This window comes from Malaclemys terrapin, chromosome 2 (genome assembly GCF_027887155.1).
Source record: "Malaclemys terrapin pileata isolate rMalTer1 chromosome 2, rMalTer1.hap1, whole genome shotgun sequence".
Lineage (NCBI taxonomy): Eukaryota > Metazoa > Chordata > Testudines > Emydidae > Malaclemys > Malaclemys terrapin.
This window is the reverse complement of record NC_071506.1, coordinates 58,757,729-58,783,550: the sequence shown is the minus strand read 5'-3', so window position 1 is coordinate 58,783,550 and position 25,822 is coordinate 58,757,729. Positions and strand designations below refer to the sequence as shown.

At 39.5% G+C, this 25,822-nt stretch overlaps 1 protein-coding gene across 6 annotated transcripts in view; it reads left to right on the top strand.

The window, feature by feature from the left end:
• SULF1 (sulfatase 1) overlaps window positions 1-25,822 on the top strand; it is a 173,715-nt gene that overhangs the window by 53,560 nt on the left and 94,333 nt on the right. For 3 of the 6 annotated variants that reach the window (XM_054019240.1, XM_054019245.1, XM_054019244.1), the window contains exons 1-3: window positions 18,070-18,259; window positions 18,736-18,795; window positions 19,130-19,364. In XM_054019240.1, coding sequence (XP_053875215.1) covers window positions 18,227-18,259; window positions 18,736-18,795; window positions 19,130-19,364 — 328 coding nt within the window. In that variant the 5' untranslated portion in view covers window positions 18,070-18,226. Of the gene's footprint in view, window positions 1-17,015; window positions 17,036-18,069; window positions 18,260-18,735; window positions 18,796-19,129; window positions 19,365-25,822 lie in introns of those variants that run through there. The other 3 variants (XM_054019243.1, XM_054019241.1, XM_054019242.1) reach the window with 3 other exon arrangements.

The following is a 25,822-nucleotide window of genomic DNA, read 5'->3' as shown; positions in this document are numbered from 1 at the left end:
CGGGTGTCATTGCGCTTCAGGGCAGGGGACAGCAACTCACAAAGTTCCAGGAAAGTTCCCTTCCGCATGCGAAAGTTTCGCAGCCACTGGGATTCATCCCAGACCTGCAGCACTATGCGGTCCCACCACTCAGTGCTTGTTTCCCGTGCCCAGAATCTCCTTTCCACGGCATCAACATGACCCATTGCCACCGTGATGTTCTCGGCGCTGGGTCCCCTGCTTTCTGAGAGGTCTGTGCTACTCTCAGACTTCAGGCCATCACGGCGTTGATGTAGCCTCCTCGCCTGACTTTTCTGCATCTGCCTCAGGGAAAGGTGTATGATAAGTTGCGAGGCGTTGAGAGCGGCCACAACTGCAGTGATGGTTGCAGCAGGCTCCATGCTCGCAGTGCTGTGGCGTCCGCGCTGTCACTGACTAGAAAAGTGCGTGAACTGATTTCCCGCCGGCGCTTTCAGGGAGGGAGGGCGGGAGTGATGGACGGATGACGACAGTTACCCAAAAGCACCCTGGACACATTTTTTTTTACCCAGAAGGCATTTTTTTTACCCAGAAGGCATTTGCGGCTCCACCCAGAATTCCAATGGGCAGCGGGGACTCCGGGAACTGTGGGATAGCTGACCACAGTGCACCACTTCCAATGTCGACGCTTTCCCCGTTAGTGTGGACTCACAAAGTCGAATTACTGTCCTTAGTGTGGACACACACGTTCGACTTTGCAATATCGATTCCAAAAATTCGATTTAAGTAAAATCGAACTACTCTCGTAGTGTAGACAAGGCCTAAAAGATTTAAGTGTTGTTCTCCTTTTAAAGAAACTGCTTTGTTATTTTTGCCTTCATATTGGAGATGATCCTGAAGTCAATAAGAGTTGAAGGCATTTGGCACCTTGCAGAAGTAGCTCAGTGTGTCGCAGGTTTGGGCCCATTTCCTGATGTAAGCAGTCTACTCCATACTCAGCAAAATGCTTGCTTTATTATAGCTATGTAGGATTTGTGAAATAATTGATATAGTATCATATAAAATACAGGATCTCTTAAAAGCACCATTTTACAGCAGACTATAATATGAGATTAAAAATCAAAGGATTTACACCAAGAATGAAAATGGACAGCTAGAGACTTCTGTCCTGACTTAAATGGTGGTGGGCTTTTATTGGTGTTGCTTTTTTTGTCCTTTGCTACCAACATAATAATGAACCTGCAAGAATGGGAAGGAAGCAATCACACATTTAGGAAGCTGTCCCATTTATTGCCTTGGTGGTAGCAATCATAATCTGAAAGAACACTCTTTGAAGAATCACTTGCTGATGAACATTGCTTATTGCTGAAGGCTTTTGTTTGCTTGCATGATTCAATTTTGTTGTCGGAAGGAAGTAGGTACTTGCTAAATGTATAATCACTCCCCATCAGAGAAAAACTGCTGAATTTTGGAAGCACTTGTGAAAGAATAAACCCAAACATTTAATAATGTAAGTGTCAAATCGTCTAGTGTCAAATTATTTCTTAAAAGGCTGGTTAATAAGGAGCTGTGAAAGCCGTAATTACTAATATTGTATGATGCTATGTAATTAGGATTAGTCATTGCAAAATACATCAATGTCAGTGCAACTGTTTTGATACCCTAATAATCATTACAGAACTCTGATAGTTAGATGGTAAAAGTCTCCATCTGTTGGGGTTTCCATCCATTACGGGTATAGAACAGATAGAGGTAAAAGGTATTTTGTAAACCTTTTTCTCATCATGAGACTGGTTCCTGAATCCCACAAAATATACTGGGCCTGATCCTCATTTCCACTAAGGCTCCTTTCTACTACTCTGGCAAGCACTTTATGCTGCTAGAGCAATGGAACAGAGACTTAGTGGAAATGAGAATCAGGCCCCAATATATTTTGTGGGATTCAGGAATTATTCTTGTCATGAGAGGATTATTAAATGCCTTTTACCAGTATCTGTTCTATAGCAATTCTATAATTGAATGAAACTCCAACAGATGGGAGCTGCTGCTAAATCTTTCACATGCCAGCAAGTGCGGTTTTTTGGAGCACATACAAGTTGTGAGGGGTTTTTTTCCATGAGAACTTGGAGTCTAGGAACCTATGAACAAAGAGCTAGGATAATTGCTGAAACAATATTTGCTAGCTGATATACTAGCGTAATTGTGCTAATTTTACAGTTTGTTGAGATAAATATGTTGTACTTGTTACAAGTGATGTCATGCATAATTAATTATAGCCAACATTTCTACAGCAGTCATTCATATTAAATACCCCATAGATGATGAATACCCTAGATCTTCACAGGAGTAAAATGCTCAGATAATCTAATGGGATATCGAAAGTGTGTGATCACTGCACGTTGAATTTGCTAAAGAACTGTAACATGAATGTTGCAACATCAACCAGAATTTTTTGCATTACTGAGTTAGTAGCATGAGTAAGAGGTGAGGAAATGTGATGTGTGCAAAAATCAAACAAACATGAGAAAATGCTCTCTTGTTAGGTATGTGTATGTATGACATAGGCACGCATGTTGCTCAAATAAACCTTCAGTGCTGCCTGTAGCCATTATTCTTATTGCACAGATGTATCTCACACTAGACAATCTAAACAGTCCTAGCACAAGATGCTAATGGACAATTTAGTGTGATTCGCCTCTAGTGCCAGCGTAATGGTACAGATGCTGCATCATAGTTGCTTTTATCTTGGCTGGTATAATTCTTTCCTCTGTATTGGCAGTTTCTTTATACAGCCTCTAAATTGCCACAAATATTGCCAGAAATAATGTAGGTCATAGATTCCTACAATATGTAAGGGCAGAATATTAAACCACAGTTTTACTTTGCAAAGTCCCTTAATATGGCATTATAGAGTTCCATGTTTATTGTTCTTAATTATTCCTTAATCAAATGTGCACAGAAAACGCATAAAATGAAAAATTTACATCTGGATATGCAAGGTGAGATGTTAGACAAGCTGAGATGTAAGGCTGGATGGATGGAAATGAAATAGAAATATCTTTGAGGAGGCTTACTTTGGTGACCATTAATGGTGCCAGGTTCATGGTCTCTAGCATAGCATCCTCAATAGTATTTTGGAACGTAATGAAGGCCTTGTAGTTAAAGTCTCTGTCATTATATACAGCATGACTCCAAGATCTGCACTTTTATTTTCATTAAGATTTGAGCTGGCCAGAGGACCACAAGTCCATTCCACAACAACTTCAAATTTTGTTTTCCACATTGGAATGAAAACAAAATCTTTTGAATGTTTTCATGACACAATTGTATTGCAACATCAATTTTCAGATCAAGAAGGTTGGGTTTTCTGTTCGCGTCTTTCAGGAAGTGGCAGGATTTCTGGACCTCGGAAACTTTCCAGTCAAAAACTTTGTCAGAATTAATACATCTCCATAAAATGTTTCAGCTTCAACGAAACATCATATGTCAACAAAAAAGCATTTTGTTGAAAGTGCTCTGTCCAGCTGTTGTTAAGATACAATCTGTGGCTTCTCTTCTTGGCTGTGTTCTAGAGTTTCTGTGTGTCTTTGGGCAAGTCACTTAACTTTCTGTGTCTCAGTTTCCCTATTGTAAAATGGGGTGATAGTATTTACTTCACAGGGATGAAATTAAATCACTTAATATTTTATGTGTTTTGAGGCCCTTGGATAGAAGATGGTATATAAGAGATTGTAGTACTATTATTAGCCATCATAGATCTTCCAGAGGAAGAAACAAATATAGGCCCAAAAGTCCTTTACCACTGGTTATTCCCCTAACATATGGCATAAGGATTGTCTTTTAAGCAATAAACTTCAGGCATGTAGTAGATGCTAATTTGTGGCATTTTTCATACTGTCTAGGAGATACATATGTTCTGTGCTGGTCAATCAGTTGCCTTTGTCTTAAGTAATTTCACACTAAAAGAAAAACTAATTAGCAACTGCTCTTTGGTGCCCTCACATGTAAACTAAAACCCGTATCATTTAATTATTACAATTGGAGATATATTTTGGGCTATTGGGGTAATGGGCAGAATATTAAATGTTCAATGTGGAAATAAGACCCACAGACCTAATTTGACAAATTATACCATTTGTTTTAAGTCTTTGAATTTGTAAACTGTAGAAGCTAGGAAACAATATTTGCAATAAATAGACATACATATCCTTAACCATTAGAGTAATTAGAATGAATGGGAAATATGGATTACCAATTAGGGTGATAATTTGTCACTTGCTCTATTCTGTATTATCTAGGTTTTTTTATTCATATCTTCATTCATAGAATGCCCAGAACTGTTGCAGAGTAACAGCCGTGTTAGTCTGTATCCGCAAAAAGAAGAACAGGAGTACTTGTGGCACCTTAGAGACTAACAAATTTATTAGAGCATAAGCTTTCGTGGACTACAGCCCACTTCTTCGGATGCATATAGAATGGAACATATATAAAACATATAAAACCAGTGGGAGAACACTTTAACCTGTCTGGTCATTCAGTGACAGACCTACAGGTGGCTATATTACAACAGAAAAACTTCAAAAACAGACTCCAAAGAGAGACTGCTGAGCTAGAATTGATATGCAAACTAGACACAATCAACTCCGGTTTGAATAAGGACTGGGAATGGCTGAGCCATTACAAACATTGACTCTATCTCCCCTTGTAAGTATTCTCACACTTATTATCAAACTGTCTGTACTGGGCTAGCTTGATTATCACTTCAAAAGTTTTTTTTTTTCTTCTCTTAATTAATTGGCCTCTCAGAGTTGGTAAGACAACTCCCACCTGTTTATGCTCTCTGTATGTGTGTATATATATCTCCTCAATATATGTTCCATTCTATATGCATCCGAAGAAGTGGGCTGTAGTCCACGAAAGCTTATGCTCTAATAAATTTGTTAGTCTCTAAGGTGCCACAAGTACTCCTGTTCTTCTTTTTGCAGAACTGTTGGTTTATCAAGTACAATTTCCTGGCAGAACCTACTTTTCCATTTGTGTGTGTGTGTGTGTGTGTGTTGAGCAAATGTATGCATTTATAGTTTGGGGATTTTGTTCTTATTCAAGTATAAACTACAGTAGTTTCCTTTGGTGAGCAGTGAGTATCTCATTACAACTATACTGCTATAACCCAGGTGGTTATGAGTGTTATTTAAAACACTGGAGCGTTTCATTTGCAGATTCATAAACATTACATTGAGAACATAGAAAGCATTGGTATTGCTCAGGGGCTTTAATAAACCTGTTTTCCAAGTCTGTTCCATAGAAAATCGCATGTGTATCTCAATATTAGATGAAAACCTGAAGGGAGAAAACAATACATTGTCAGTGAAAACATGAAGGATTTTTACAAACAGTTGGCAATGTTGATACAACAGTTGGGCAATAAAGGTAAATGAAGTATGTAGTATCGGAGATTATGGAAAAATAAGCTGGTATCATGTGACAAGTAAACATAATGCATGTTTGATTTCAAATCCATTCTTATTCTATGTTTACTGAAGTGTTTGGGTGTTTTAATTATAATATTTATATAAGCCCAAAAGTCTGGTAGATAGTTTATCAACTGAGAAGAAGATGAGGTTGCTGCCCCTAGAAGCTTGCAGTCTAAATAGAAAATAAGATGGGGAAGAGGATGGAACAAAAACTGGTGTCTGACTGCCTAATTAAAGTGCATGGCTTGTTGCTTGCATGATCGTTGTCTTGTGCTTCTGGGAGGTGGGGGATTAGGCTATGTAGGTCTCCTAGAAGAACTGTGCTTTTGAAGAGAGTATTAAGGTGGTTTGGAGTATTTAGTTAATGTAGTTAATATTTCATTTCTGTACGCTCTCTTTGTTTGACACATAGTGGGAAGTTTGGACTATTGCTTGGGCTTTTGCTCTGTAGTAAATTGTTATAATTTCCTACACACGGCAGTGTGGAACTGCACAAGAATACAGGACCCTTTCAGTCCAGAGATTTTGGGTACTAATATTCAGGGTTGGCTACCTCTTCAAATAGCAAAACCCATGGGAGGGCAATAAAGAGGAGAACAATTTTGTCAAGATCCCCTTGCAGAGTTTCCCCCTGATTGTTCTTGTCAGGGGGATAATGTTTCCATCCCACTAAACGATCCCTAAAACTTCATGATCCCTGGGGATTTATGGGTTGCTAGGGCATATTGCATGGAGGTACCACAGCTCTGTCCCCCTGTCAGCTTGGCCTTAATGGAGATATGCTACCAGAATTTACCCTTGGGCACGGCTGCCTTCAAGAGTGATTCCTGCCATGGAGAAGATTCTGCAGGAACACATTAGCTAACACCTTTCAAATCCTGCTCTAGACAAGGCCTGAGAAGTCCATTAGCTATCATGGAAACAGTGTCTTCTGGTATGGTCTGATCATAATGACATCTTCAAGTACCATCAGCTTCTATCCTGGCTTTGGAAGTAATAGAAATTTATGTAATAGTCATTGTGGTGTAAATAAGGTAACTACACAACTAGGCCTGGTTATGATTTTCCCTTTGCCTCCAGGAGACTCCTGCCCGTGAGAGTACAGTGCCTAGCGCAGTAGGGCCCTGGTCCATGACTGTGGTTCCTAGGCACTGCATTCTTACAAATAAGTCCCTTTATTATGGTTAGAAAATGGTGTTAACCATACAGAAATGAAACGTTAACTACATTAACTAAATACCAACTGAGATTTAGAAATACACACGTTTGGCAAATGAGTTGAACATGTAGGTGCAGATAACAATTATACCTGGCTCCTACGTCACCCTCTTCAGCTGTAGATATCACAGCGCTTTACAAAAGAGGCAACTCTCATTATCCCCCTTCAGCTAGTGCGGAAGCTGAATCCCAGAGGTGAAGTGACTTGCTTGAGGCCATTCAGCAGGCCAGTGGAGGGGGCAGGAAAATAATCCGGTTCTCCTGGGTCCCAGTTCAGTGCTTAATGACCTACTGCCAGGACACTAACTCCTCCTGTATGGATTTGAAGGGTTACAAAGTAAACAAAAACAAATGTTTTAATTAGAACATTAAATATTAAACTTCTGATTTTTCTCATTCAGTGAGAGATCCTTGGCAAATACTTATTTCTTGTCTCCAGAATTGACCCTAGAAGTCTGCAATCTGCTAGCAAACCAATAAAGCAGCTTGAGTGGTATTTCCAAAGGCAACTGAAACTTTTCAATAGTGCTACTAAATATGAAAATCCATAATTGAAAGAAATAACAGTTTCACTGAGTAAAATAGAACTCGTGGAACATTGCATTTAGGTTGCCTACAAGGAGACTTCACTTTAAAATTAACCACCTGAGGGTGGAGGGTCCCATTAGAAAAACAGTCATTTCAATCCTGATAAATTAGTCATATTTGCTTGTTTATTTTAAAGAGCACCATACACAGAAACGTATTCATGGCAAATGAATTAGCTCCTATATTATGAGCATTCAGTGTGGTAAATGTGAAGCATTTATACCCATGTGACTCATCAACAACCAATCAGATAATTTGTTCCATTCCAGCTGTGCTCCTTACATTTACATGTTAGTCAGGGAGAGGAAGATTTCAAATACTCTTCTTTTCTCTATTCACAGTTAATTTTCTTTTTCAAATCCTGAGTACTTTAACTCCTCCAGGTTTATTAATAGCAAAGGCAAAGATGGTTTGAACCGAATTCAGCTCTCAATTGTATAAGGGCCTGATCCAACAACCACTGAAGTCAATGGGACGTGTTCCATCAATTTCAATGGTCTAAGTCCAGAGTCATTCCAGCACAACAGAGAGTAGAATATGACCTTTTGCGTTTAACCATTTTTTATTTTGGGAAATAACCTTGTCTTTTTGCACAACTATAAGCAGTGACAAGGGAGGGGAGAGGGAATTCCATAGTCAAAGGGAGAGGATCCCAAGTCTTGAGGTAATGAAGGAGGCATTGCACTCAAATGTTGTTTGATGATCCAAGTCTAATCTGAGTATTAGGACTCACCATAATGTAAATGTCATAGAACTACAAACATTAGCCTATTTGTCTATCACTAAATTCTTGCTTCTAGCAAGACCATAAACATAGCAAAAATAGCATTTCTAATGTAATTTCATATTTCTGAACCTGGGAGGAACCAAGGTGGAAAAATCATGATGGGGAAGAGTTAACCAAATTCTTTTGAAATGCATTATTCATTCTTTTATAATAATAATAATTAATAATAAATAACCATTTTGTATGATCATACTGCTTAGAAGCCCGAGTTATAGACCAAGACCCCATTGTGCTAGGCGCTGTACAAACACAGAACAAAAGACAGTCCCTGCCCTAAAGAGCTTACTCTCAAAACAACGGGTGGATACAGACAGACTGACAGGGGAGTACAAGGACACAAAGGGGCAATATTGATCAGCAATATTGTTGTCAAGTTAAATTCAGGTCTGGTTTGAGTTTGGGGCAAAAGTTCAGCAGGTTCTTATTTTACTCACTTCCAGTTCACTCATCCCTAAGAGTAAGAGCCCTTTAAATGAACACCAAAGTAGATAGGACTAAAATAAAAGCCTTGTAATGCTATTTGATTAACCAAGAGTACAGGGACCTATGTGGCAAATTGTCCATCCAGACAAGAGAGCTGTGGCAGTGTAAGACGTGATATTTGTAATGACAGTTCAGTTAGCTTCAAATTTTTTTACATAGTAGAACCATACATTAAGGTGTCCTGACACTGATCGTCATAAATGGGGAGACAGCTCAAAGGGGAGGCCACATCTCTTGAAGATCTAGCTGGGTTAGTCAAAAGCAGCATGATTATAAAATTTTGCCCCTTGCCTCTTTGACTCCAATTAGCTGGGAGTGTTTTTTGATGAATTTGGCCCTGCCCATCTCTGGCCTGTACTGTATTATTTAAAAGGCTGCCCCTAATGGTTAACAATTTTCATTCTTGGCACTGGTCTCCAAGCTCCATTCATAATGCATAATCAGGTACTTGAGCATAAAATTGCTTTCCTATTCCATAGTTGCTAACAAAATAAATTCAGCCTGATGCTCTATTAGGCATCTTAGTAGAAAGTTGGCTCACCCACAGGCCTACAATTAACTATCTTTAAAGATGTCATAAAATCAAATCTCTTTTTTGTTGTATTGGAGCTTCTCCTAATAAGCAAGAGCACTGGAAATAAACATATGCACCTATGAACTTATTGAGCCAAATGTCCTGTGTGCTGCTTCAGCCTGTACATTTGTAAAATTGCACATGCGCATACGTGCACCTACACTTTGGAGGAGCAAATACCTGCAATAATACTATCACTGTTCTTAAAGTACACATGCAGGTATTTCCACTTTCAAAGTGCAGGGGGGGGCGGCATATATGTGTACTAGTCAGTTGTGAGGGTCTCAAATTCATTTGTGATTCAAAATCATTAATGGATTGATTTCCGTAAATCAGTCTCTTAGACCTCAGTGTGTAGATTGCATGCAAGCAGTTCTTTGAGTATTTGATATTCAGAATTCCCATTGTGCTGACTAGTTTTGTTTTGACAGGTAAACCGAACAGGGTATTTCTGTTCCCTGACAGGATGAGCCTAACTTTTTAGAATCTGGTTTATGGAAATTCACAATCCCAATATTTACATATAATTTGCTTTTGCTGCAAATAATAGTGATGATAACTCATTTTACAATATTCATAGAGGTCCTGATTCAAGAAAGTATCCCCCTTCGTAAGAATTCCAATTCAGTTCCAATTTAAGAAAAAATCCTACCCTCCCTCCTACTCCTCCCCCAAATTCAAGTCCTGTTGACTTGGGGACTATTCACTTGCATAGTTAAGCATGAGCATAGGTGTTTGTAGGATCAGGTCCTAAATATGGATTTAAGTGTCCAACTTTAGACACCAAGTCTGAAAACGTGATCTAAAAGCAGCTGAGCATCCCTTTAAATATTAATACAGGAGTGATGTATATTATTTTTTCACCTGCTGTGATGTGGCAGGCAGTTTTGGAATGCCATTCCTTCTGGCATTGGACTATGGGCACAGTGGAGATGATATTGTAAGTTTCCTAGTGGTGGGTCAGTTACAGGTCACTCTTAAGAATCCCCTCCAAGCGTTTGCAGGTGTGTGCTGTGAGCATGGCTTTAATGTTGGGAACGGGGATTGTAGGATAATACCATCGCTGGGGGGTTGGAAGAATTATTGTTAAGGTGGATAAAAGTCCTTTGCTTTCTGGGATGCTGATTTACCTTTGAACCCCTATTGGTGATGTAGCTGAGGAGGCTGAGAGAATGCCTGGGGCCTCCATATTATAAAAAGAGCAATTAAAAATGACATTGATACACCTGGTGATATGATTAGCCATCCTTTGAGTCAGTGCACCTTCCTCACTGACTGGGCTTTATGGAAAAGGATATGAAGCATCTGTTTTCTGTAACCGATTGTTTTGTTTGCTCTGACTGTCTGTTTACTATTATTAGGATGCTGATTTCTCTATATTGCAGGACTGATAAGATAGGAACTTCATGCACCTCTTGTTCTCTTCATAATGTTCTTATGTACGTTGAGGTGTGCATGTTAGAATTGGAAGGCTCCTTGATAAGGAAGATCCTGCTTGAGAGGAAGTTCGTTAAGAGCCTGATTCTGCACTCTCTTATTCAGACTAATAGTCCCATTAAATTCAGTTTGAATTGATTGGGATTACCAATTAATTTGAATTTTAATGGAACTACTCGCATGAGCACAGGTTTTCAGGATTGGGCCTTAAATTGGGACGCCACAAAGAAAGTCAGTGGATGCCCTAGATCAGGGGTTCCCAAACTTGGTTCACGGCTTGTTCAGGGTAAGCCCCTGGCGGGCCGCAAGTGGTGGCTTGGCCTGAGCCACTTTCCGCAGCTCTCATTGGCCGGGAACGGTGAACCATGGCCAATGGGAGCTGTGAGCAGCCGTACCTGTGGACGCTCAGGTAAACAAAGTGTCTCACGGCCCGCCAGGGGCTTACCCTGAACAAGCTGCGAACCAAGTTTGGGAACCCCTGCCCTAGATACTCTATAATGTATCAAGTGTGTGTATATTCATAGTTATAGACCTGCACAAATGCTATGTCTATATATATATATATATATATATAAATTAATTTGATGTATTAATTATAACGTATAAGGGTGGGATTTTCAAAAGCAGCTAATGGAGTTAGGTGCCCAGCTCCCACTGAAATCCCTTAGGCCCTTCTGAAAATCCCATCCTTACACATTACATCTAGGTGTACATATGAGGTGCTTTTTCAAAAGTACAAGAAGTGCTACTATATGTTTAAATAAATAAAATACAGTCTCTTATGGGCATGTATATATGTTGTGTGTCTAAACATACATTACAATATAGATGTCAGCATATTCTGCTTATTGTGTGTCTAGTGTGTATATAATACCATAAATATGTGTGCATTTTGTACTAAACAAGATGTTTTGTGTATATTCAAATTAAGCTACTAGTAAATAACCATGTACATTTGTATACAAAAAGCAAAGTGTTTGGCAATTATTTTTTTTAAAAAGTCCTCAGATCAGAGATGCAGTTCTTTGAAGGAATATATTGAGACCAATCTAAATATCAAGCGTTGTGAATTTAAGGTGTCCTTTATTTTATTTTCTAAGGGAAAGAACATATTTAAAATATATTTCTGCACAATTTCCAAGTCATGCAGGTTATACTTAAATGTACCCCAGTTCTCCTTAAAATATAAAAACTGTGTCCCTGTTGTTCAATGCTGTGATATGATCTGACTCAAGACAACTTACTGAATCACTGAATCCTCAGTATGTTATTGTACAGTATGTTTTAATAATGTCCCACTCTGTTGAACAGAGCAGAGTTACAGAAAAGATATGTGGTTTTTAAAAAGGAATTCTAAAATTACCTAAATTCCTTCATACACAAAGATCACTGTTTATAGTTGAAAAATATTTGGAGTGTTTTGCCAGTTACGCTAGCTTGTAGCTGGAAAGTCAAGATATAATTAACTTTTTTTAAAAGAACAAAATCTGATATTAGAAGTCTGTTTAAAACCTAGTGCATAGCTAATTACTTTTCTTTCTCTTAATTATTTAGCAAATGCTAATAAACTACATATATCATGGTGCTCATAAATTCAATAAGCATATAAATTTAACTATTTTTTTTTCCTCTTTGAAGGCTCACAGACAGGGAATTCAATCATAAGCCTATTGCATTATAACTTCCAATATAACATCAGGTTTTAATAAGCCTCCTGTTTTCTGCACACATGTGCTTAAGACTGCCTGGAAACCAAATCAGTAGAGAGAAGGGATTACTTTAGATTACTTTGAAATATGCATTGTTTGAAATGGCCTCTGGTGACCAGCTTTCATGAATGGCTGATTTTTCTTGTGGGGCACATCATCTGCTTAATTATATCAGCCTCCTTTGTATGACAAGTGAACTTCTTATTTGTGTTGAAATATGACGTTTTAAAATAAAGTAAATTAGATGGTGAGAAAATAAATGTAGGAAATTGAGTTAATAGAAGTTTGTAACTTAACAAAAAGGCACTTTGCTTGTGATAGATATGCTAGAACTTTCCCTTAAACTATTGTTTCATGTCATGTATAGTTAATATAAAATATAAAGCTTGATTTGTTTTGAATTTTTTAAGGATTGATTCAACTCTACTTCTATGGCACTGAAGTAAAAATTGCCTTTTTTTTTTTTTTTTTTGCTAAGCAAGTTGATTTCTCATACAACTATGCTTTTTAAGAATTTTCATTGAAATTTGGCAAGCCCCATGATTACTATGGTAGAGCTCCTAGAAATTTTCTCCTAATAAAGATACTTTTTATCTTGTACACAATTAAAGAAGTGGATTACAAAATGTGTGTACTTTCAAATGAGTCCAGGCTTTTCCTTTTTCAAATAGGTTAGTGGCAATCTGCTGTCTGTAGTTGTTTGTGAAATTACTATGTTAAAATGTAGGTTATGAATCTCTGAGCCTGCAATTACTTTAAATTATAATTAGCAGATCTATTAACCTAGCCTGATAAAACATCATAATAATGGATAGATTATATTCTGAAGGTGAGCAGATAACTTTGATTGACTGACAAAATATATCATATATCAAATAGATAGAGGCTAGACCTAGATAGCAACTACATACTTTGTGTTTGCTATAAATCCTGTGCTTTACAAGTAAGATTAGTGGATTAACCTTTAAGAGAAGGCAGTGGATCCTGCTGTTTCCTGATTTTGTTGTACTGTAAAAGTATTTTCCATGGCTTCAGGCTTGATATCCCACAGGAAATTGAAATGCTGCTTTACTCAGTTATGCCTGATAGCCTGTAAGGGATTGCTGTGGTTTTTGTTTGTTTGTTTTGTTTTAAGGAGCAGATTTAAGTGTAGGACTTGAGAAAGGTATTAACACTACTTAACTCATAATAGTAATCTCCGTCAGCATTTTTTAACTGAAGTATTTGAATATAACACTGGAATGCAGACTTCTTATTTTTATTACTGCTGTACAATCTTACAGCCCATCAAGGCAACATGTTTTGAAAAGAGTGAAGTCTTCTAAACTACCATGCTGGTTTGATGCAAATTTAACATACAGCCTCACATGACCTTTTGTTATATAATTTTATACTTGTATGATTAACAATTTAATGATCCAGGCAAAGTCCTTAACAATGTACCTGTTATAAATCAAATTGTGTTAAATGCTAAGACCAAGGAGTCTCATCTCCCGTTGATGTTCACATTAAAGATTAATAGAAGCTGTGTGTGTCTGTCGAGGGATGAATTAGACCTCTTCTACCCCATGCTGGAGCTTCTCTGCATTGACTTAAATTAGTACTGTGCATAATTAAGTACTACAGAATTAGTCAGTACAAATATTTCATTGTTGGGTTTTTCCATTTTCTTTAAAGCAAATGACTGAAAGTGATAGGTGGGAAGCATGGAGTCTGGCCTCCACTCGGAGACTGGTTGGACAAGCCACCACCACGTTGGTGCTAGTGGGGATGTTCTCTTTTCCATACATCCAGGTCTGTCAGATTTTGGTGTGAGACTTGTCATTCAGGGCCTGGCAGACTGGAAGCCCCACCAGCCAATTTGAGTGGCCCCTGCAGGCAGTTATAAAACACTGTTAGCATCCCCATACCTGCTTCCTCATAAACAACCAGATTTCTCTTCTTGCCCTCTTTCTTCTTCTTTTCTGTCAGGAAGGCTCTGGTATTATTGAAACTGAGAAAGCTGGGGCTTGGGGGTCAAATTCCTTTCAAGGTTGTTAAACTTAGCTACTGTTGAGTTAGCTGATCCTCACTAACATCCAGAGAGTTATACTGATCACCATACTTGTGGTCAAGAAGGACTGTTTTCTCATAGTGAGTGGTGTTGGTTTGTTTTCATCTGGAGCGTCCTATGAGGCTAATTCTTCTGGGATTGTGTTTTGGTTTTCTCCTCCTCTCCATTCATTAAGGGTGGCCTATCTTGTAGTGGAGATAAAGCAGCCTGTAATATAGGCTATGGTGAGGCCATCACGGTTATGCCATGGGTGGTTATTATATTTTCTTTAATATTGGAATCCTTAGTATCCTTACTACTAATAATAAAACTTGCTTTGCTTTTTCATAGTACCTTCCATCATGGGGTATCAAAGCACCTTAGAAATGTTAATTAAGGTTCACAACGTGCATTTACAGTACCAATATTTAATTAGCCCACTTTTGCAGACAGGGAAATTAAAATACAGAGAGACTGATTTGTCCAATGGGATTTTGTGGCAAAGATGGGAATAGAACTCTTAATCACAAAACCATCCAGTACATAAGGAGGGCAGAAGCTTCTTGCATTAGGATTCCTATTGTAACTAATTTACACACTGTAGCCAACAGACAATTATTAGAAAGAGCACACATATCTGGAGAGCCAGGACTGCAATCCTTGTTCTAATGCTCCAAAACCACAGGACATACCACCAGTGATACGGGAGATTCCCCCCTTAGTTGGTAGAAGTTGCCCTGTTATCATGTCTGTGGAAAAGCCATTGGAGGGTGACATGATCATACACAGCGGCACTCACACAGCTTCTTAGCTCACTATCTTCAAGCCTGACTTTAGATTTAGGGACATATGAGTGATCCATACAAGTAAGCCAGGTTCCCTCTGCTGGAAAAAGGCAGGTTGGGGACTCATGATGTTTCGAGGTCTCGTTTCCAGGACTCTGGTTGCAGAGTTGCCATTAGGCCTCTAAAGTATACAATGAAGAAAGAAACTTAGGAATATTTAGTGGGTAATTGATATTATACAAAGTGTATGAAAAGTGGCATTTAAACCTAGAGAATTCTAGCCAGAATTTTATTCATACTGTTCGCAAGGGAGTACTATAAAGAAATATGATAGAAATCAAAAAACCAAAACATTTCCAGGATAGTACTGGTATTGATAAAGGCTATGAAATTGACTAGTGATATATGGTTCCTCAGTTTTTGGGTGCCCAACTTGAGACATTGTAAAGGAGTCCAATTTTCAGAGGGAAAGTGCTCAGCTCTTTCTGAAAATCAGCCCTCCCCTATGGTATATTGAGTCAGGCACTAAAAAGTGGGAACACCAAAATAACTAGTCGCTCTTGACAATTTTGGCCAAAATGTGAGAATTGCTTGTAAAGTCATTATCCTTTCCTCCTTTCATCCCTTCCAGCGAAGTTGTCCGACTGACAGCCCTGGAGAGGGAAGCCTTCTTTACCCATAGCACAAACCGTGGCAATGCTGTCTCCTCCCGCTGCTACATTGATGTAGTTTAAGCTTCCCCTGGAGGAATTATCTCAAGGGTTGCATGAGGAGCAGTTCATTCTCCATGTCCGTCAGTCATAGCCTGTCTTCTGAGAATACCAATATGGATGCCAGCAGAAGTGCTAAGTTTTCATTTTTGTCACACCAGAAGGATGAACTCAAGCTAAGACCTAATGTTCAAATGAAAAAAAAAAAAAGTGTGACACTGAACTAAAAATTACATCCAAATGAGGAAAGATGGTCTTTTTGAATTTTCTTTTGCTCTTGTTTTCCATTTTCCTGAGATTTCAGTTGTCATTATGTATGTTCTGCTGATAAAAAATATTTAAACTTTCCATATAGCATGTATCTAAGTTACAATCCACGTTCTCATTTACCTGTCTGGAGAAAGGGAACTTGTAGTCGGGTTTTGACTTTTGGATATTGCACAATGCTTTAAGTTTACTTGCCATGTGTAAAGAAAAAAGATCTCTCTTAAAAATCTCTCCTATTTTTGACTTTTTCAAGACAAACTGCTATGTCTCTAAGGACACTTGTAGGCTCTGAAAGAGTATCCAACACAAACATTGCATCCTTGTCTCCTCTATCAAGCTCTGCATTTTGTCTGTTTTCTTCTGTACTTCATTGCCTTCTGGAGCTGGAAACCAGCCTGTGAGAGGATGGAAGGTTTTAAAGGTCACTTTTGAATAAAGAATTGTCTGTGCAAAAAAAAAAAAAGGGGGGGGGAGGGGATACCCGTTATTCAGAGCTCTGAGTAATCAACTATTGTATTTCTGTGCTTTTGCACAAGAGTCACTTAAAAATAAAATTAAGCTAATTTTTTTTAAGTTTTAGATCAATTCAGTTATTTGTCCTCCCTTATCAAGAGAAAAAGAAATTAAATAGTTGGAAAGTAATGCCATACTTTTATTTCTAGAAAAGAATTGTCTAACAAGGATGTTTGGTTAATAAAATATAAAATTAAGGCTAAAGAATTTTTTTTTACCTCACTGACTGACTAGTGGAGCCCAAACAAGCTGAAGAATAGCTGGTAATGTTGGTTTGGACTGTTCTAAATTTTATTAGCACTGAGGTGTAATTGTCAGGAACTCGCAGTTCATACTGCGGGGGATTATTCAAACATGTTGGTGCCAATGTTTGCTCAGTGCAGTCAGGATGACTGCACTTTCTGGGTCAACATTGTCTGAAAAAGTTTGCTGTACAGTACAACTGATATAAGAAACTAAACATTGACTCTCACTTCACACATCTTTTTGGGCTTTGTGAGGTGAGTCTAAGTTTTGCTATTTAATGATCAGACAGTTAGGGAAACTATATTTTTGCTTTTGCATCAAAAGCCTGTGGTGTCTGTCAGAAAAATGCTTATTTCTCCAGTGATCCTGTTCTTTGTCAGCTTTTCTGTGAGTTGGAACAAATATGTGAAAACTGAAGTATTTTTAAACGTCACTCCAGCCTAATTACAGACTTTCAGTCTACTTATCTGAGTGTCGTGTAATCACTGAAATGGTATTTAACACTAAATGCCGATCCCTGCGTTTTGGGTTTGCAGTGCCCTAACGTCAATCATAGACCAGAATGTCTGTTGGTGAACAGACAATGGAAGACAGGATTACTCTGCAACAGACACTTGGATTTTTGTTTGAAAGACATTCACACTCCTCTGGTGTCATTACAACCTGCAGAGTGAGCAGTATGAAACTGTTTATCGGGTATCTTGTGAAGCTTAAAATAATAGGTGTGTGTGAAAACAAGCACAGTATCCTTTTTCTAGCAGTCTGTGTCAAGTTCTCCCTCACAAGATGTATATCACCTTTTGTTGTATTTTTAGATGAGTGCTGGGCCCCTTTTTCTCTTGTTATGGATTGCGCCCATTAAATTAGGTGTTTGCTTCTAGCTAATGCTGCATGTTTAAATATGAAGTCTCAGGTGTGAGAGTGCTGACCTTCTGAGGAATAGTGCTCCATTCTAATTAAGGCTGGTGCAGGCCAATTCCCATGCAGACTTTCCCATGTGACTTGTTTTTTTTAAAAAAAAAAATTATAAGGCTTCTGCAGTTTATCTGTAGACCCTAAATAAAAAATTTAAAAAAAAATGCTTTCAGCAAGTTAATGCCCTAAAGTGAGATGGCATTACTCCAAGCTTTTTTCCCATATTGTGTAATGTGATGTTTTCACAGGGCTTCAGTCAGTCATGCAAAAAATGTTGAAGTGTAAGTGGCTAACCTTTAGTCCCAAGACCAATCAATCATTTTCAATTGCAGGTTTAGATCTGCTGCAGCAAAGCAAAACTTCTGTGCTTGCATCAAGTCTTACAATAGCAAGGCTGTTTGACTGACAAGCACCGAGAGGGGGGTTCTGAGATGCATACTGAGCTGAATCTGAAAAGGGAGTATTGAGGAGAAGGGTTTGCAGGAGGTACTGTGCATTATAGATGATGCACTCAGTTCCATCGTTGATTGATGAGAGACAGTTATGTGCTTTCACAATGCTGGGTAAGATTGTCCGGATGTCACTTAATATGAGATCTCTGTCAGTAGAAAGATGACTTTTCAGTGTAGTGATACAATGCAGATTACAAATGACAGCCATGCTGTTCTGTCTGCTTCATGAGTGTTTAATACCTCATGCAGGTGAGTTAACCTAAAATAATTCTATTGCTTTCCAGGTGCCATCCAGCTGAAATTAACACTTCTTATTCTGAGAGTTTCACAGGGTGATTATAAATGTTGTAAAAGACATATGTCAATGACAAGATTATATATTTCACTTACCTCTAAACACAAAAGGTGCAGTCTAACCAACAAGGAAGATATGCTATTATGTAAGCAATGGTGAATGTAGATTTCTTCTATTTTTCTTGTTTAGTGGACGAAAGAAAAGCTCTGATGTGCAATTCCAGAGTTAATTCAGAGCACAATAAGTTGAGAGGTCTTTGACTAACATGTCTTCTGCTTTTACCCTCTTGTAGGGCTCCTCCTACAGATGTTCTGAACAGTTGTGCATCATAGCAATTCATTACTATACCCAGGTACTGCACTTAAGGAACACTGTGCTTTAAAAAAAAAAAAAAAAAAAGAATGGGAGGTGAAGTGTGAGGTGTACATTGGAAGTTGTATGAATGCAAAATGCAGTCCATAGACTAACTTGGAGCAAAAGTAAAATGAAAAGTGAAGTTGCAAAATGTCCAAGTGTATTCTCAGAAGATGACTTAGTATAAAGCTACCATTAATCTACGTGAGTTGCTGTCACACTACTCTGTATTTGCTAGTTTTGACTTCTGAATATCGCCTTTCTCCAAACATTTTTGCAAGTTTATTCACTGTTTTGGCAGCATTTCAGTTTTAATCTTTTTCTCTCCACAGATCTTGAAAACTAAGGAACAGACACTTTGGGACAATTATTTTGCTTGTGATATTGAAACTACAATGAAGTATTTTTGCTTTGCACTCCTTTTGACTGTGCTCAGTACTGGCTTGCTAAGAAGTCTCTGTACTACTGTCAAATCCCCAAGGTTCAGAGGACGTGTGCAGCAGGAGCGAAAAAATATCAGACCCAACATTATTCTCGTACTAACAGATGACCAAGATGTGGAGCTTGGTGAGACATAATTATGTTATTTGCTACTCAGTTTCCTTTACACGTGTATTTCAGTAACTTCTGCTATATACATGATAATTTTATTTAAAAATGTGCCTGTTCTGCAATGTTATTAGACATGGTTCACGGATTTGGAAATTATATTGTTAAAAATTGTATTATACATTTTATTGCTCACCTGATTTAACTCAACTAATTCCAGTTTAGGGGATAAGTACCTAACAATCAGCCATGTTAACCTAGGGGGTTGGGAGGAATATAGTATGTAAAAACATAAAGGACCAAAAAAAGTTTAAAAAAAAAAACAAGCAATTCAATTCATAATATTTAAGTTAGTTCTGACAATCTGCTTTTATATAACTCTTTAAAAAGTTGAAGCTATTGTTACCTATTGCATGATACCAGATGGATAAAAAGCTATATTTTCTTTTTTGTCATATATAGTATATGATCTGATATATTACACACACATGCAAACTTGACCTACTTTCAGATCACAAGCTTATATTATTTATATGTAATATTTAAATATGTTTAAAGTCAAGCTATTTTCATACCATGTGAAGTATAGGAAAGGAGGCCAGTTTAGTTGTCCTGTGTGAATGCAATATTTGATCACAACTTGGACAACATGTAGGAAATGATTTTTTCAGAATTTTCTGAGGCGGGGGGAAATGTTTAAAATATTTATATGGACTTCTTCAAGATCATCTTCTTGGCATATTTTCCCTTAAATACTCTAGAAAGATATTAACCACTAAGCTTATCTAATTATGGGCATTTTTGTATTTGTTATGATTTGATAATGACTGTACAACTTTTTGGGCTGTTAGTCCACAAATAATAAATTCATATTTCTTATTTTAGGGCTAATCCTGTCATTGGGCATAGTGAGTTTTCCCATTGAGCCCTTAGAGCTGTCTGTCTAATCTATTTTATTTGTGTCTTCTCTAATCACTGGTTTATTTAACCATGCAGCGTAATAAATGGCCATCCAGTGGTTATAAACAATCCTACATTATTAGTCTAAGAGATTCTAGAGCTATTATGGAGATTTGTTTCTTTTAGATACAGACATTTTGGAAATTTCTGTACAAGGGTCAAGCCCTGGCCTTCCTTCTATGGCTAAACAGGGGCCCATTTCCACTGGGCACTGGGCCAGGCTGTAGAGGCCATGTAGAAAAGAAAGTGCACACAGAACAGTGCTTCCTGGCAGCTGTCTTCACAAGACCATGGAGAGGGGATTGTAGGTATGCTGGGAGAGTAGCAAGGATGTAGTAAATCTCTCTGTTCACATACTGGAACTGCTGACTCAGAAACTTGCTTAGGGGTTCACAGAGGGCTGTGGCTGGTGTTGCAGGCCCGTAATGAAACCACCACAACCTGCTTGTACATATGCCTTACCACTGGATTGAAGGAATGTTCTGTTCTCCACAATCCCTGCATAGTTTTCCCATACACAGGAAATTTACATACCCTTTGCACAGTGAACCAGGATTTGGCCCCAAGACACGTCATATTATTTTGCAGTTTCAACAATAGATCATTCTGCTTATTTGAAAGGTTTAAAGATACATTATTTTCTACATATGAGTCATCATTTTTCTGTTTATGACCCCACGTGGGCAAAGCTGAGTTTCACACCCTTTAAAATATTTAGAGTTGCTTATGCCATGGCATCAGGAGGGTCTAAGACTTATGGAATGAAACAAACTCTTTTAGTATTCCAACATCAATGATTCTCTGTTCTATTTTGAGCACAATATATTGGATAACTATGCAAATCACATACTTCGTAATAGAAGGTGTTTGCCTTCTGAGTGTAGAATCATTGAAGCAAAATATGTAAAATTCTCCGCCCCTCTGTCCTAGAGTTATGCAGAACAGTGAAGTAAAATCCAGAACATAATTTGCAGAAAGCTGGGAAGTACCACAGAGTGCATGATAGTGCATAATAATGTTACCCCTTGTGACCCATGCAGCTAGCCAATATTCAGGGCCTTGCGAATTGCTTATTTCAATTAGGAGAAATTGATGGAGTCCGCTGTTTCTTTGATGCAACTTTGTGTATTTTACAAGGAATGTACAAGGAAGTCCTGTTACCCCGAACACAGTAGGAATCAAACACCAGGAGACAGTTTCTTTGCTCACAATTCCAAGCCTCTTTCCAGCCAGCACTCTACCCAAACTCTCTCACTGGTTTTTTTTTTTCAGAGTCAGGCTACCCGAGTGCTTCTCTGGCTGTCTCTGGGACTTCTTCTTAGCTGCCTTCTCTGTCTATCTTCATGGTGTTTCTGCCAATTCAATCTCACAATTTCCCTCAAACAGTCCCCTCCATTTGCATTCAGCCTGCAATCAAACCCCTCCACCCAGATAGCTCAGATTCCTGTGCAGCATTGCATGTGGCCTATGTTTTGGGGGGTGGAGTCCAGCTATCTATTCCATAAATGTGCTTGATAGCTTTTTTATATTTATCCTGAATGAATGAATGGCTGTAACACACAGGTTCACTCCACCCCCAGTACAACAATACATTATACAATGTATAATGTCACAAAGGATATGGGACTCATAAAATCTCATTGGGATATCCAGTTGATGGAAAACATCTTTGTAGGTACCAGATTTGGGGTTGTGACCCACAGATTGGGAACTGTTGTTATAGTGTGTGCAAATTGATACCTGTATAGTGGGAAGAGGGAAATACTGTGGCTTTATTTCATCCCCCCCCACACACACACACACACAAAATAAACATAATGACCTATTCTTGAAATCAAAATTAATCTGCTTTTATGAATGGGGAACAAAGTTGTATTATTTTTCACATATGAGAAATAGCATCTTCTAAGCTGGGTCACTGAGAGCTTGAAAATACAGAAGAATACAGAGTGGGGTTGTGTATTTTCCTTTAACCTTCCCCATTTTTTCCTTATTTTTTTAAATTGATTGCTGTTTAATAAATTGTATTTGCTTTGAACTGTATGTAATGATCAGTGGGATCCTATCCACAGGGTCTGCTCTGTGGCACGGGGACATCACAGTCAGCGTCTCTGGAATGTAAGGGAAGATCACAGTCTGTTCCTCACAGTCCCAGGCCTCCTTGTCAAGCCCTAGCTGTGCTGCAGGGATGCTGCAGGTCAGACACTTGCTCTAGCGGTGGCCAAATGCCCTAAGGCTCTAGGTGGCAGGACCCTTCTTCCCAGCATCGCCCCTGCCCCTTAGGGGTTACGATCCCCCTCCAAGTCTGTCCTGCAGAGCCTCTTGGCTGGGGGCATCTCCCTGTGCTGGGCCCACTGCCCAGGGTCCTCCTCGCTCTCCCCAGCTGCCACCGCACCCGGCTCCGGACTGCTCCAGCCCCAGCTCCTGCTCTACTCTGCCCCAGCACTGCTGCTGCTCCTCTGCCTCTAGCTCCCTGGGCTGCTTCTCTGGCCCCTCTGGCTCTGGTTGCTACAGTTCTCCTCCTAGCGCAGGTCCGCTCTCCGGGCTGCTTCTGTGACTCTGCTCCCAGCACTGACCTGCTACCTGGGCTGCTTTTCTGGCCCCTTTGGCTCTGGTTGCTACAGCCCTTCTCCCGGCACAGGTTTGCTCTTTATGACTCTGCTCCCAGCACAGCTCGGGCCCCTGCTCTCTTCTTAGCTCGACCCCACTCTGTCTGACCGAGGCAATTCCAGCTCCCACAGAGGACGGGACCCCCCCGGCCTCCTGACTCCCTGATTAGCCTGCCCGCCCTGTCAATCAAGCTGACCTGGAGCATTGGCCTCTCCCCATTGTTCCTGGGGACTGAGTGTCAGAGTCCTGATTTCCCATTGACACTTTCCCTTACTTTTGGTACTGGGAGCTAGACAAAAAAACAAACAAAAAACAAACAACACACTGAGTTTTAGTAAGGGGCCATCAGTCCCCTTTCATGTGAAAAGGAGGCAGCCTAACCTGCCTTTGACGTGTTGATTTCCAGTGGGGTAAATCTATTAGCATCAGTTTCGTAAAGTGCATACCTGGTGGAATAAATAAAATAACTAAGAGCCAGCTCCAACTCTCATTCAAGTGAAAGGGAGCCTTTCCATTGACAGTAATGCATTGTGGCAGCAGTAGTAGCAGCAGCAGAACTGAGCAGTTACTTTCAAAAAATCCTGTATCTTTAAATCCCTGCTATTTGTCTATATTTAGCTGAATATTTTCCTATACACATTTCTATACAAGTTTGCAGGGTGAAAAGAGAATCTGTGAAAGGGTAATGAACACTACTCACCATGGGCCGAATCTTGCAAAGTGTGCATCTTCAAAGGTCACATATACAAGTATTATGGCAGACCAGACTACTCAAAGGAGAGATGTAAGGGCTCCCACATAGGGTTGCCAACTGTCTAATCGCACAAACCCAAACACCATTGCCCCACCTCCTGCCCTGCCCCTTCCCCAAGGCCATGCCCTTGCCCTGCCCCTTCTCTGAGGCCCTGCCCCATCATTCCATCTCCCCCTCCCTCCGTCGCTCACTCTCCTCCACCCTCATTCATTTTCTGGGGCTGGAGGTTGTGGTGTGGGCAGGAGTGCGGACTCTGGGCTGGGGTTTGGGGCCGAGGGGTTCGGAGGGCAGGGAGAGAGAGGGGGCTCTGGCTTGAGCCTGGGGCAGGAGGTTCAGGGTTCAGGAGGGGTTATGGGAGGGATTTTAGGTGTGGGGGGGCTCAGGTCTGGGGCAGGGGTTTGGGGTACAGGAAGGGATGCGGCTCCAGCTGGGCGGTACTTACCTCGGGCGGCTCCTGGAAAGTGACTGGCTCCTAGGCTCAGGGGCGGCCTGGCCAGGCGGCTTTGCGTGCTGCCTCTGCCTGCAGGCACCACCCCTGCAGCTCCCATGGCCACGGTTCCTGCGCCTTTGAGCCAGACATGCCGGTTGCTTCCTGGGAGCCGCGCGGGGCCAGGGTAGGTATGGAGCCTACCTTAGCCACACTGCACGGGCCACTGGACTTTTAGGAGCTTAAATCTCCCAGATTGGCTTCAGTAGCTGGGAGATTGAGGCCCATTCTGGGAGACTCCTGGCCAATCTGGGAGGGTTGTCAACCCTACTCCCACAGAGTTAAAAACACCAATACCTCATTTTCCGTCTCCCACTTTAACAAAAAAAAAAAAAAAGGAAATTTGATGCAAAAGACTAAGTCAAATTTCAGTTGCTAAAACTAATATGTCAACCCCACAAAAAACAACAAATCAGTGTTTGGGGTAACTAGTTAACCTGAAATCTACTAAATTGTTTAAAAATAATTAGGGCTGTCAAGCAATCAAAAAATTTAATCATGATTAATTGCGCGATTAAAAATATTAATTGCGCTGTTAAACAATAATAGAATACCATTTATTTAAATATTTTAGATATTTTCTACATTTTAAAATATATTGATTTCAATTACAACACAGAACAGTGTCTGGTGCTCACGTTTTATTTATTTTTATTACAAATATTTGACTGTAAAAAACAAAAGAAATTGTATTTTTCAGTTCACCTACTACAAGTACTATAGTGCAATCTCTTTATCATTAAAGTTGAACTTACAAATGTAGAATTCTGTACAAAAAAATAACTGCATCCAAAAATAAAACAATGTAAAACTTGAGAGCTTACAAGTCCACTCAGTCCTACTTCAGTAATTGCTCAGACACACAAGTTTGGTTACAATTTGCAGGAGATAATGCTGCCTGCTTCTTGTTTAAAGTGAGAACATATGAAAGTGAGAACAGGCATTCGTATGACACTATTGTAGCCGTTCTCACAAGATATTTACGTGCATGCTGCGCTAAAGATACATATGTCCCTTAATGCTTCAAGCACCATTCCTGAGGACATGCATCCATGCTGCTGATGGGTTCTGTGTGATAATGATCCAAAGCAGAGAGGACGGATGAATGTTCATTTTCATCATCTGAGTCAGATGCCACCAGCAGAAGGTTGATTTTCTTTTTTGGTGCTTCATGTTCTGTAATTTCCGCATTTGAGTGTTGCTCTTTTAAGACTTCTGAAGATTTTGGACGGCACCTCAGATTCTTAAACTTTGGGTCGAGTGCTGTAGCTATCTTTAGAAATCTCACGTTGGTACCTTCTTTGCGTTTTGTCAAATCTGCTGTGAAAGTGTTCTTAAAACAAACGTGCTGGGTCATCATCCGAGAGTGCTATAATATGAAATATTTGGCAGAATGCGGGTAGAACAGAGCAGGAGACATACAGTTCTCCCCCAAGGAGTTCAGTCACAAATTTAATTAACATATTATTTTTTTAGTGAGCATTATCAGCATGGAAGCATATCCTCTGGAATTGTGGCTGAAGCATGAAGGGGCATCCTAATGTTTAGCATATTTGGCACATAAATACATTGCAACACCGGCTACATAAGCGCCATGCGAATGCCTGTTCTCGCTTTCAGGTGACATTGTAAATAAGAAGCAGGCAACAGTATCTATCATAAATA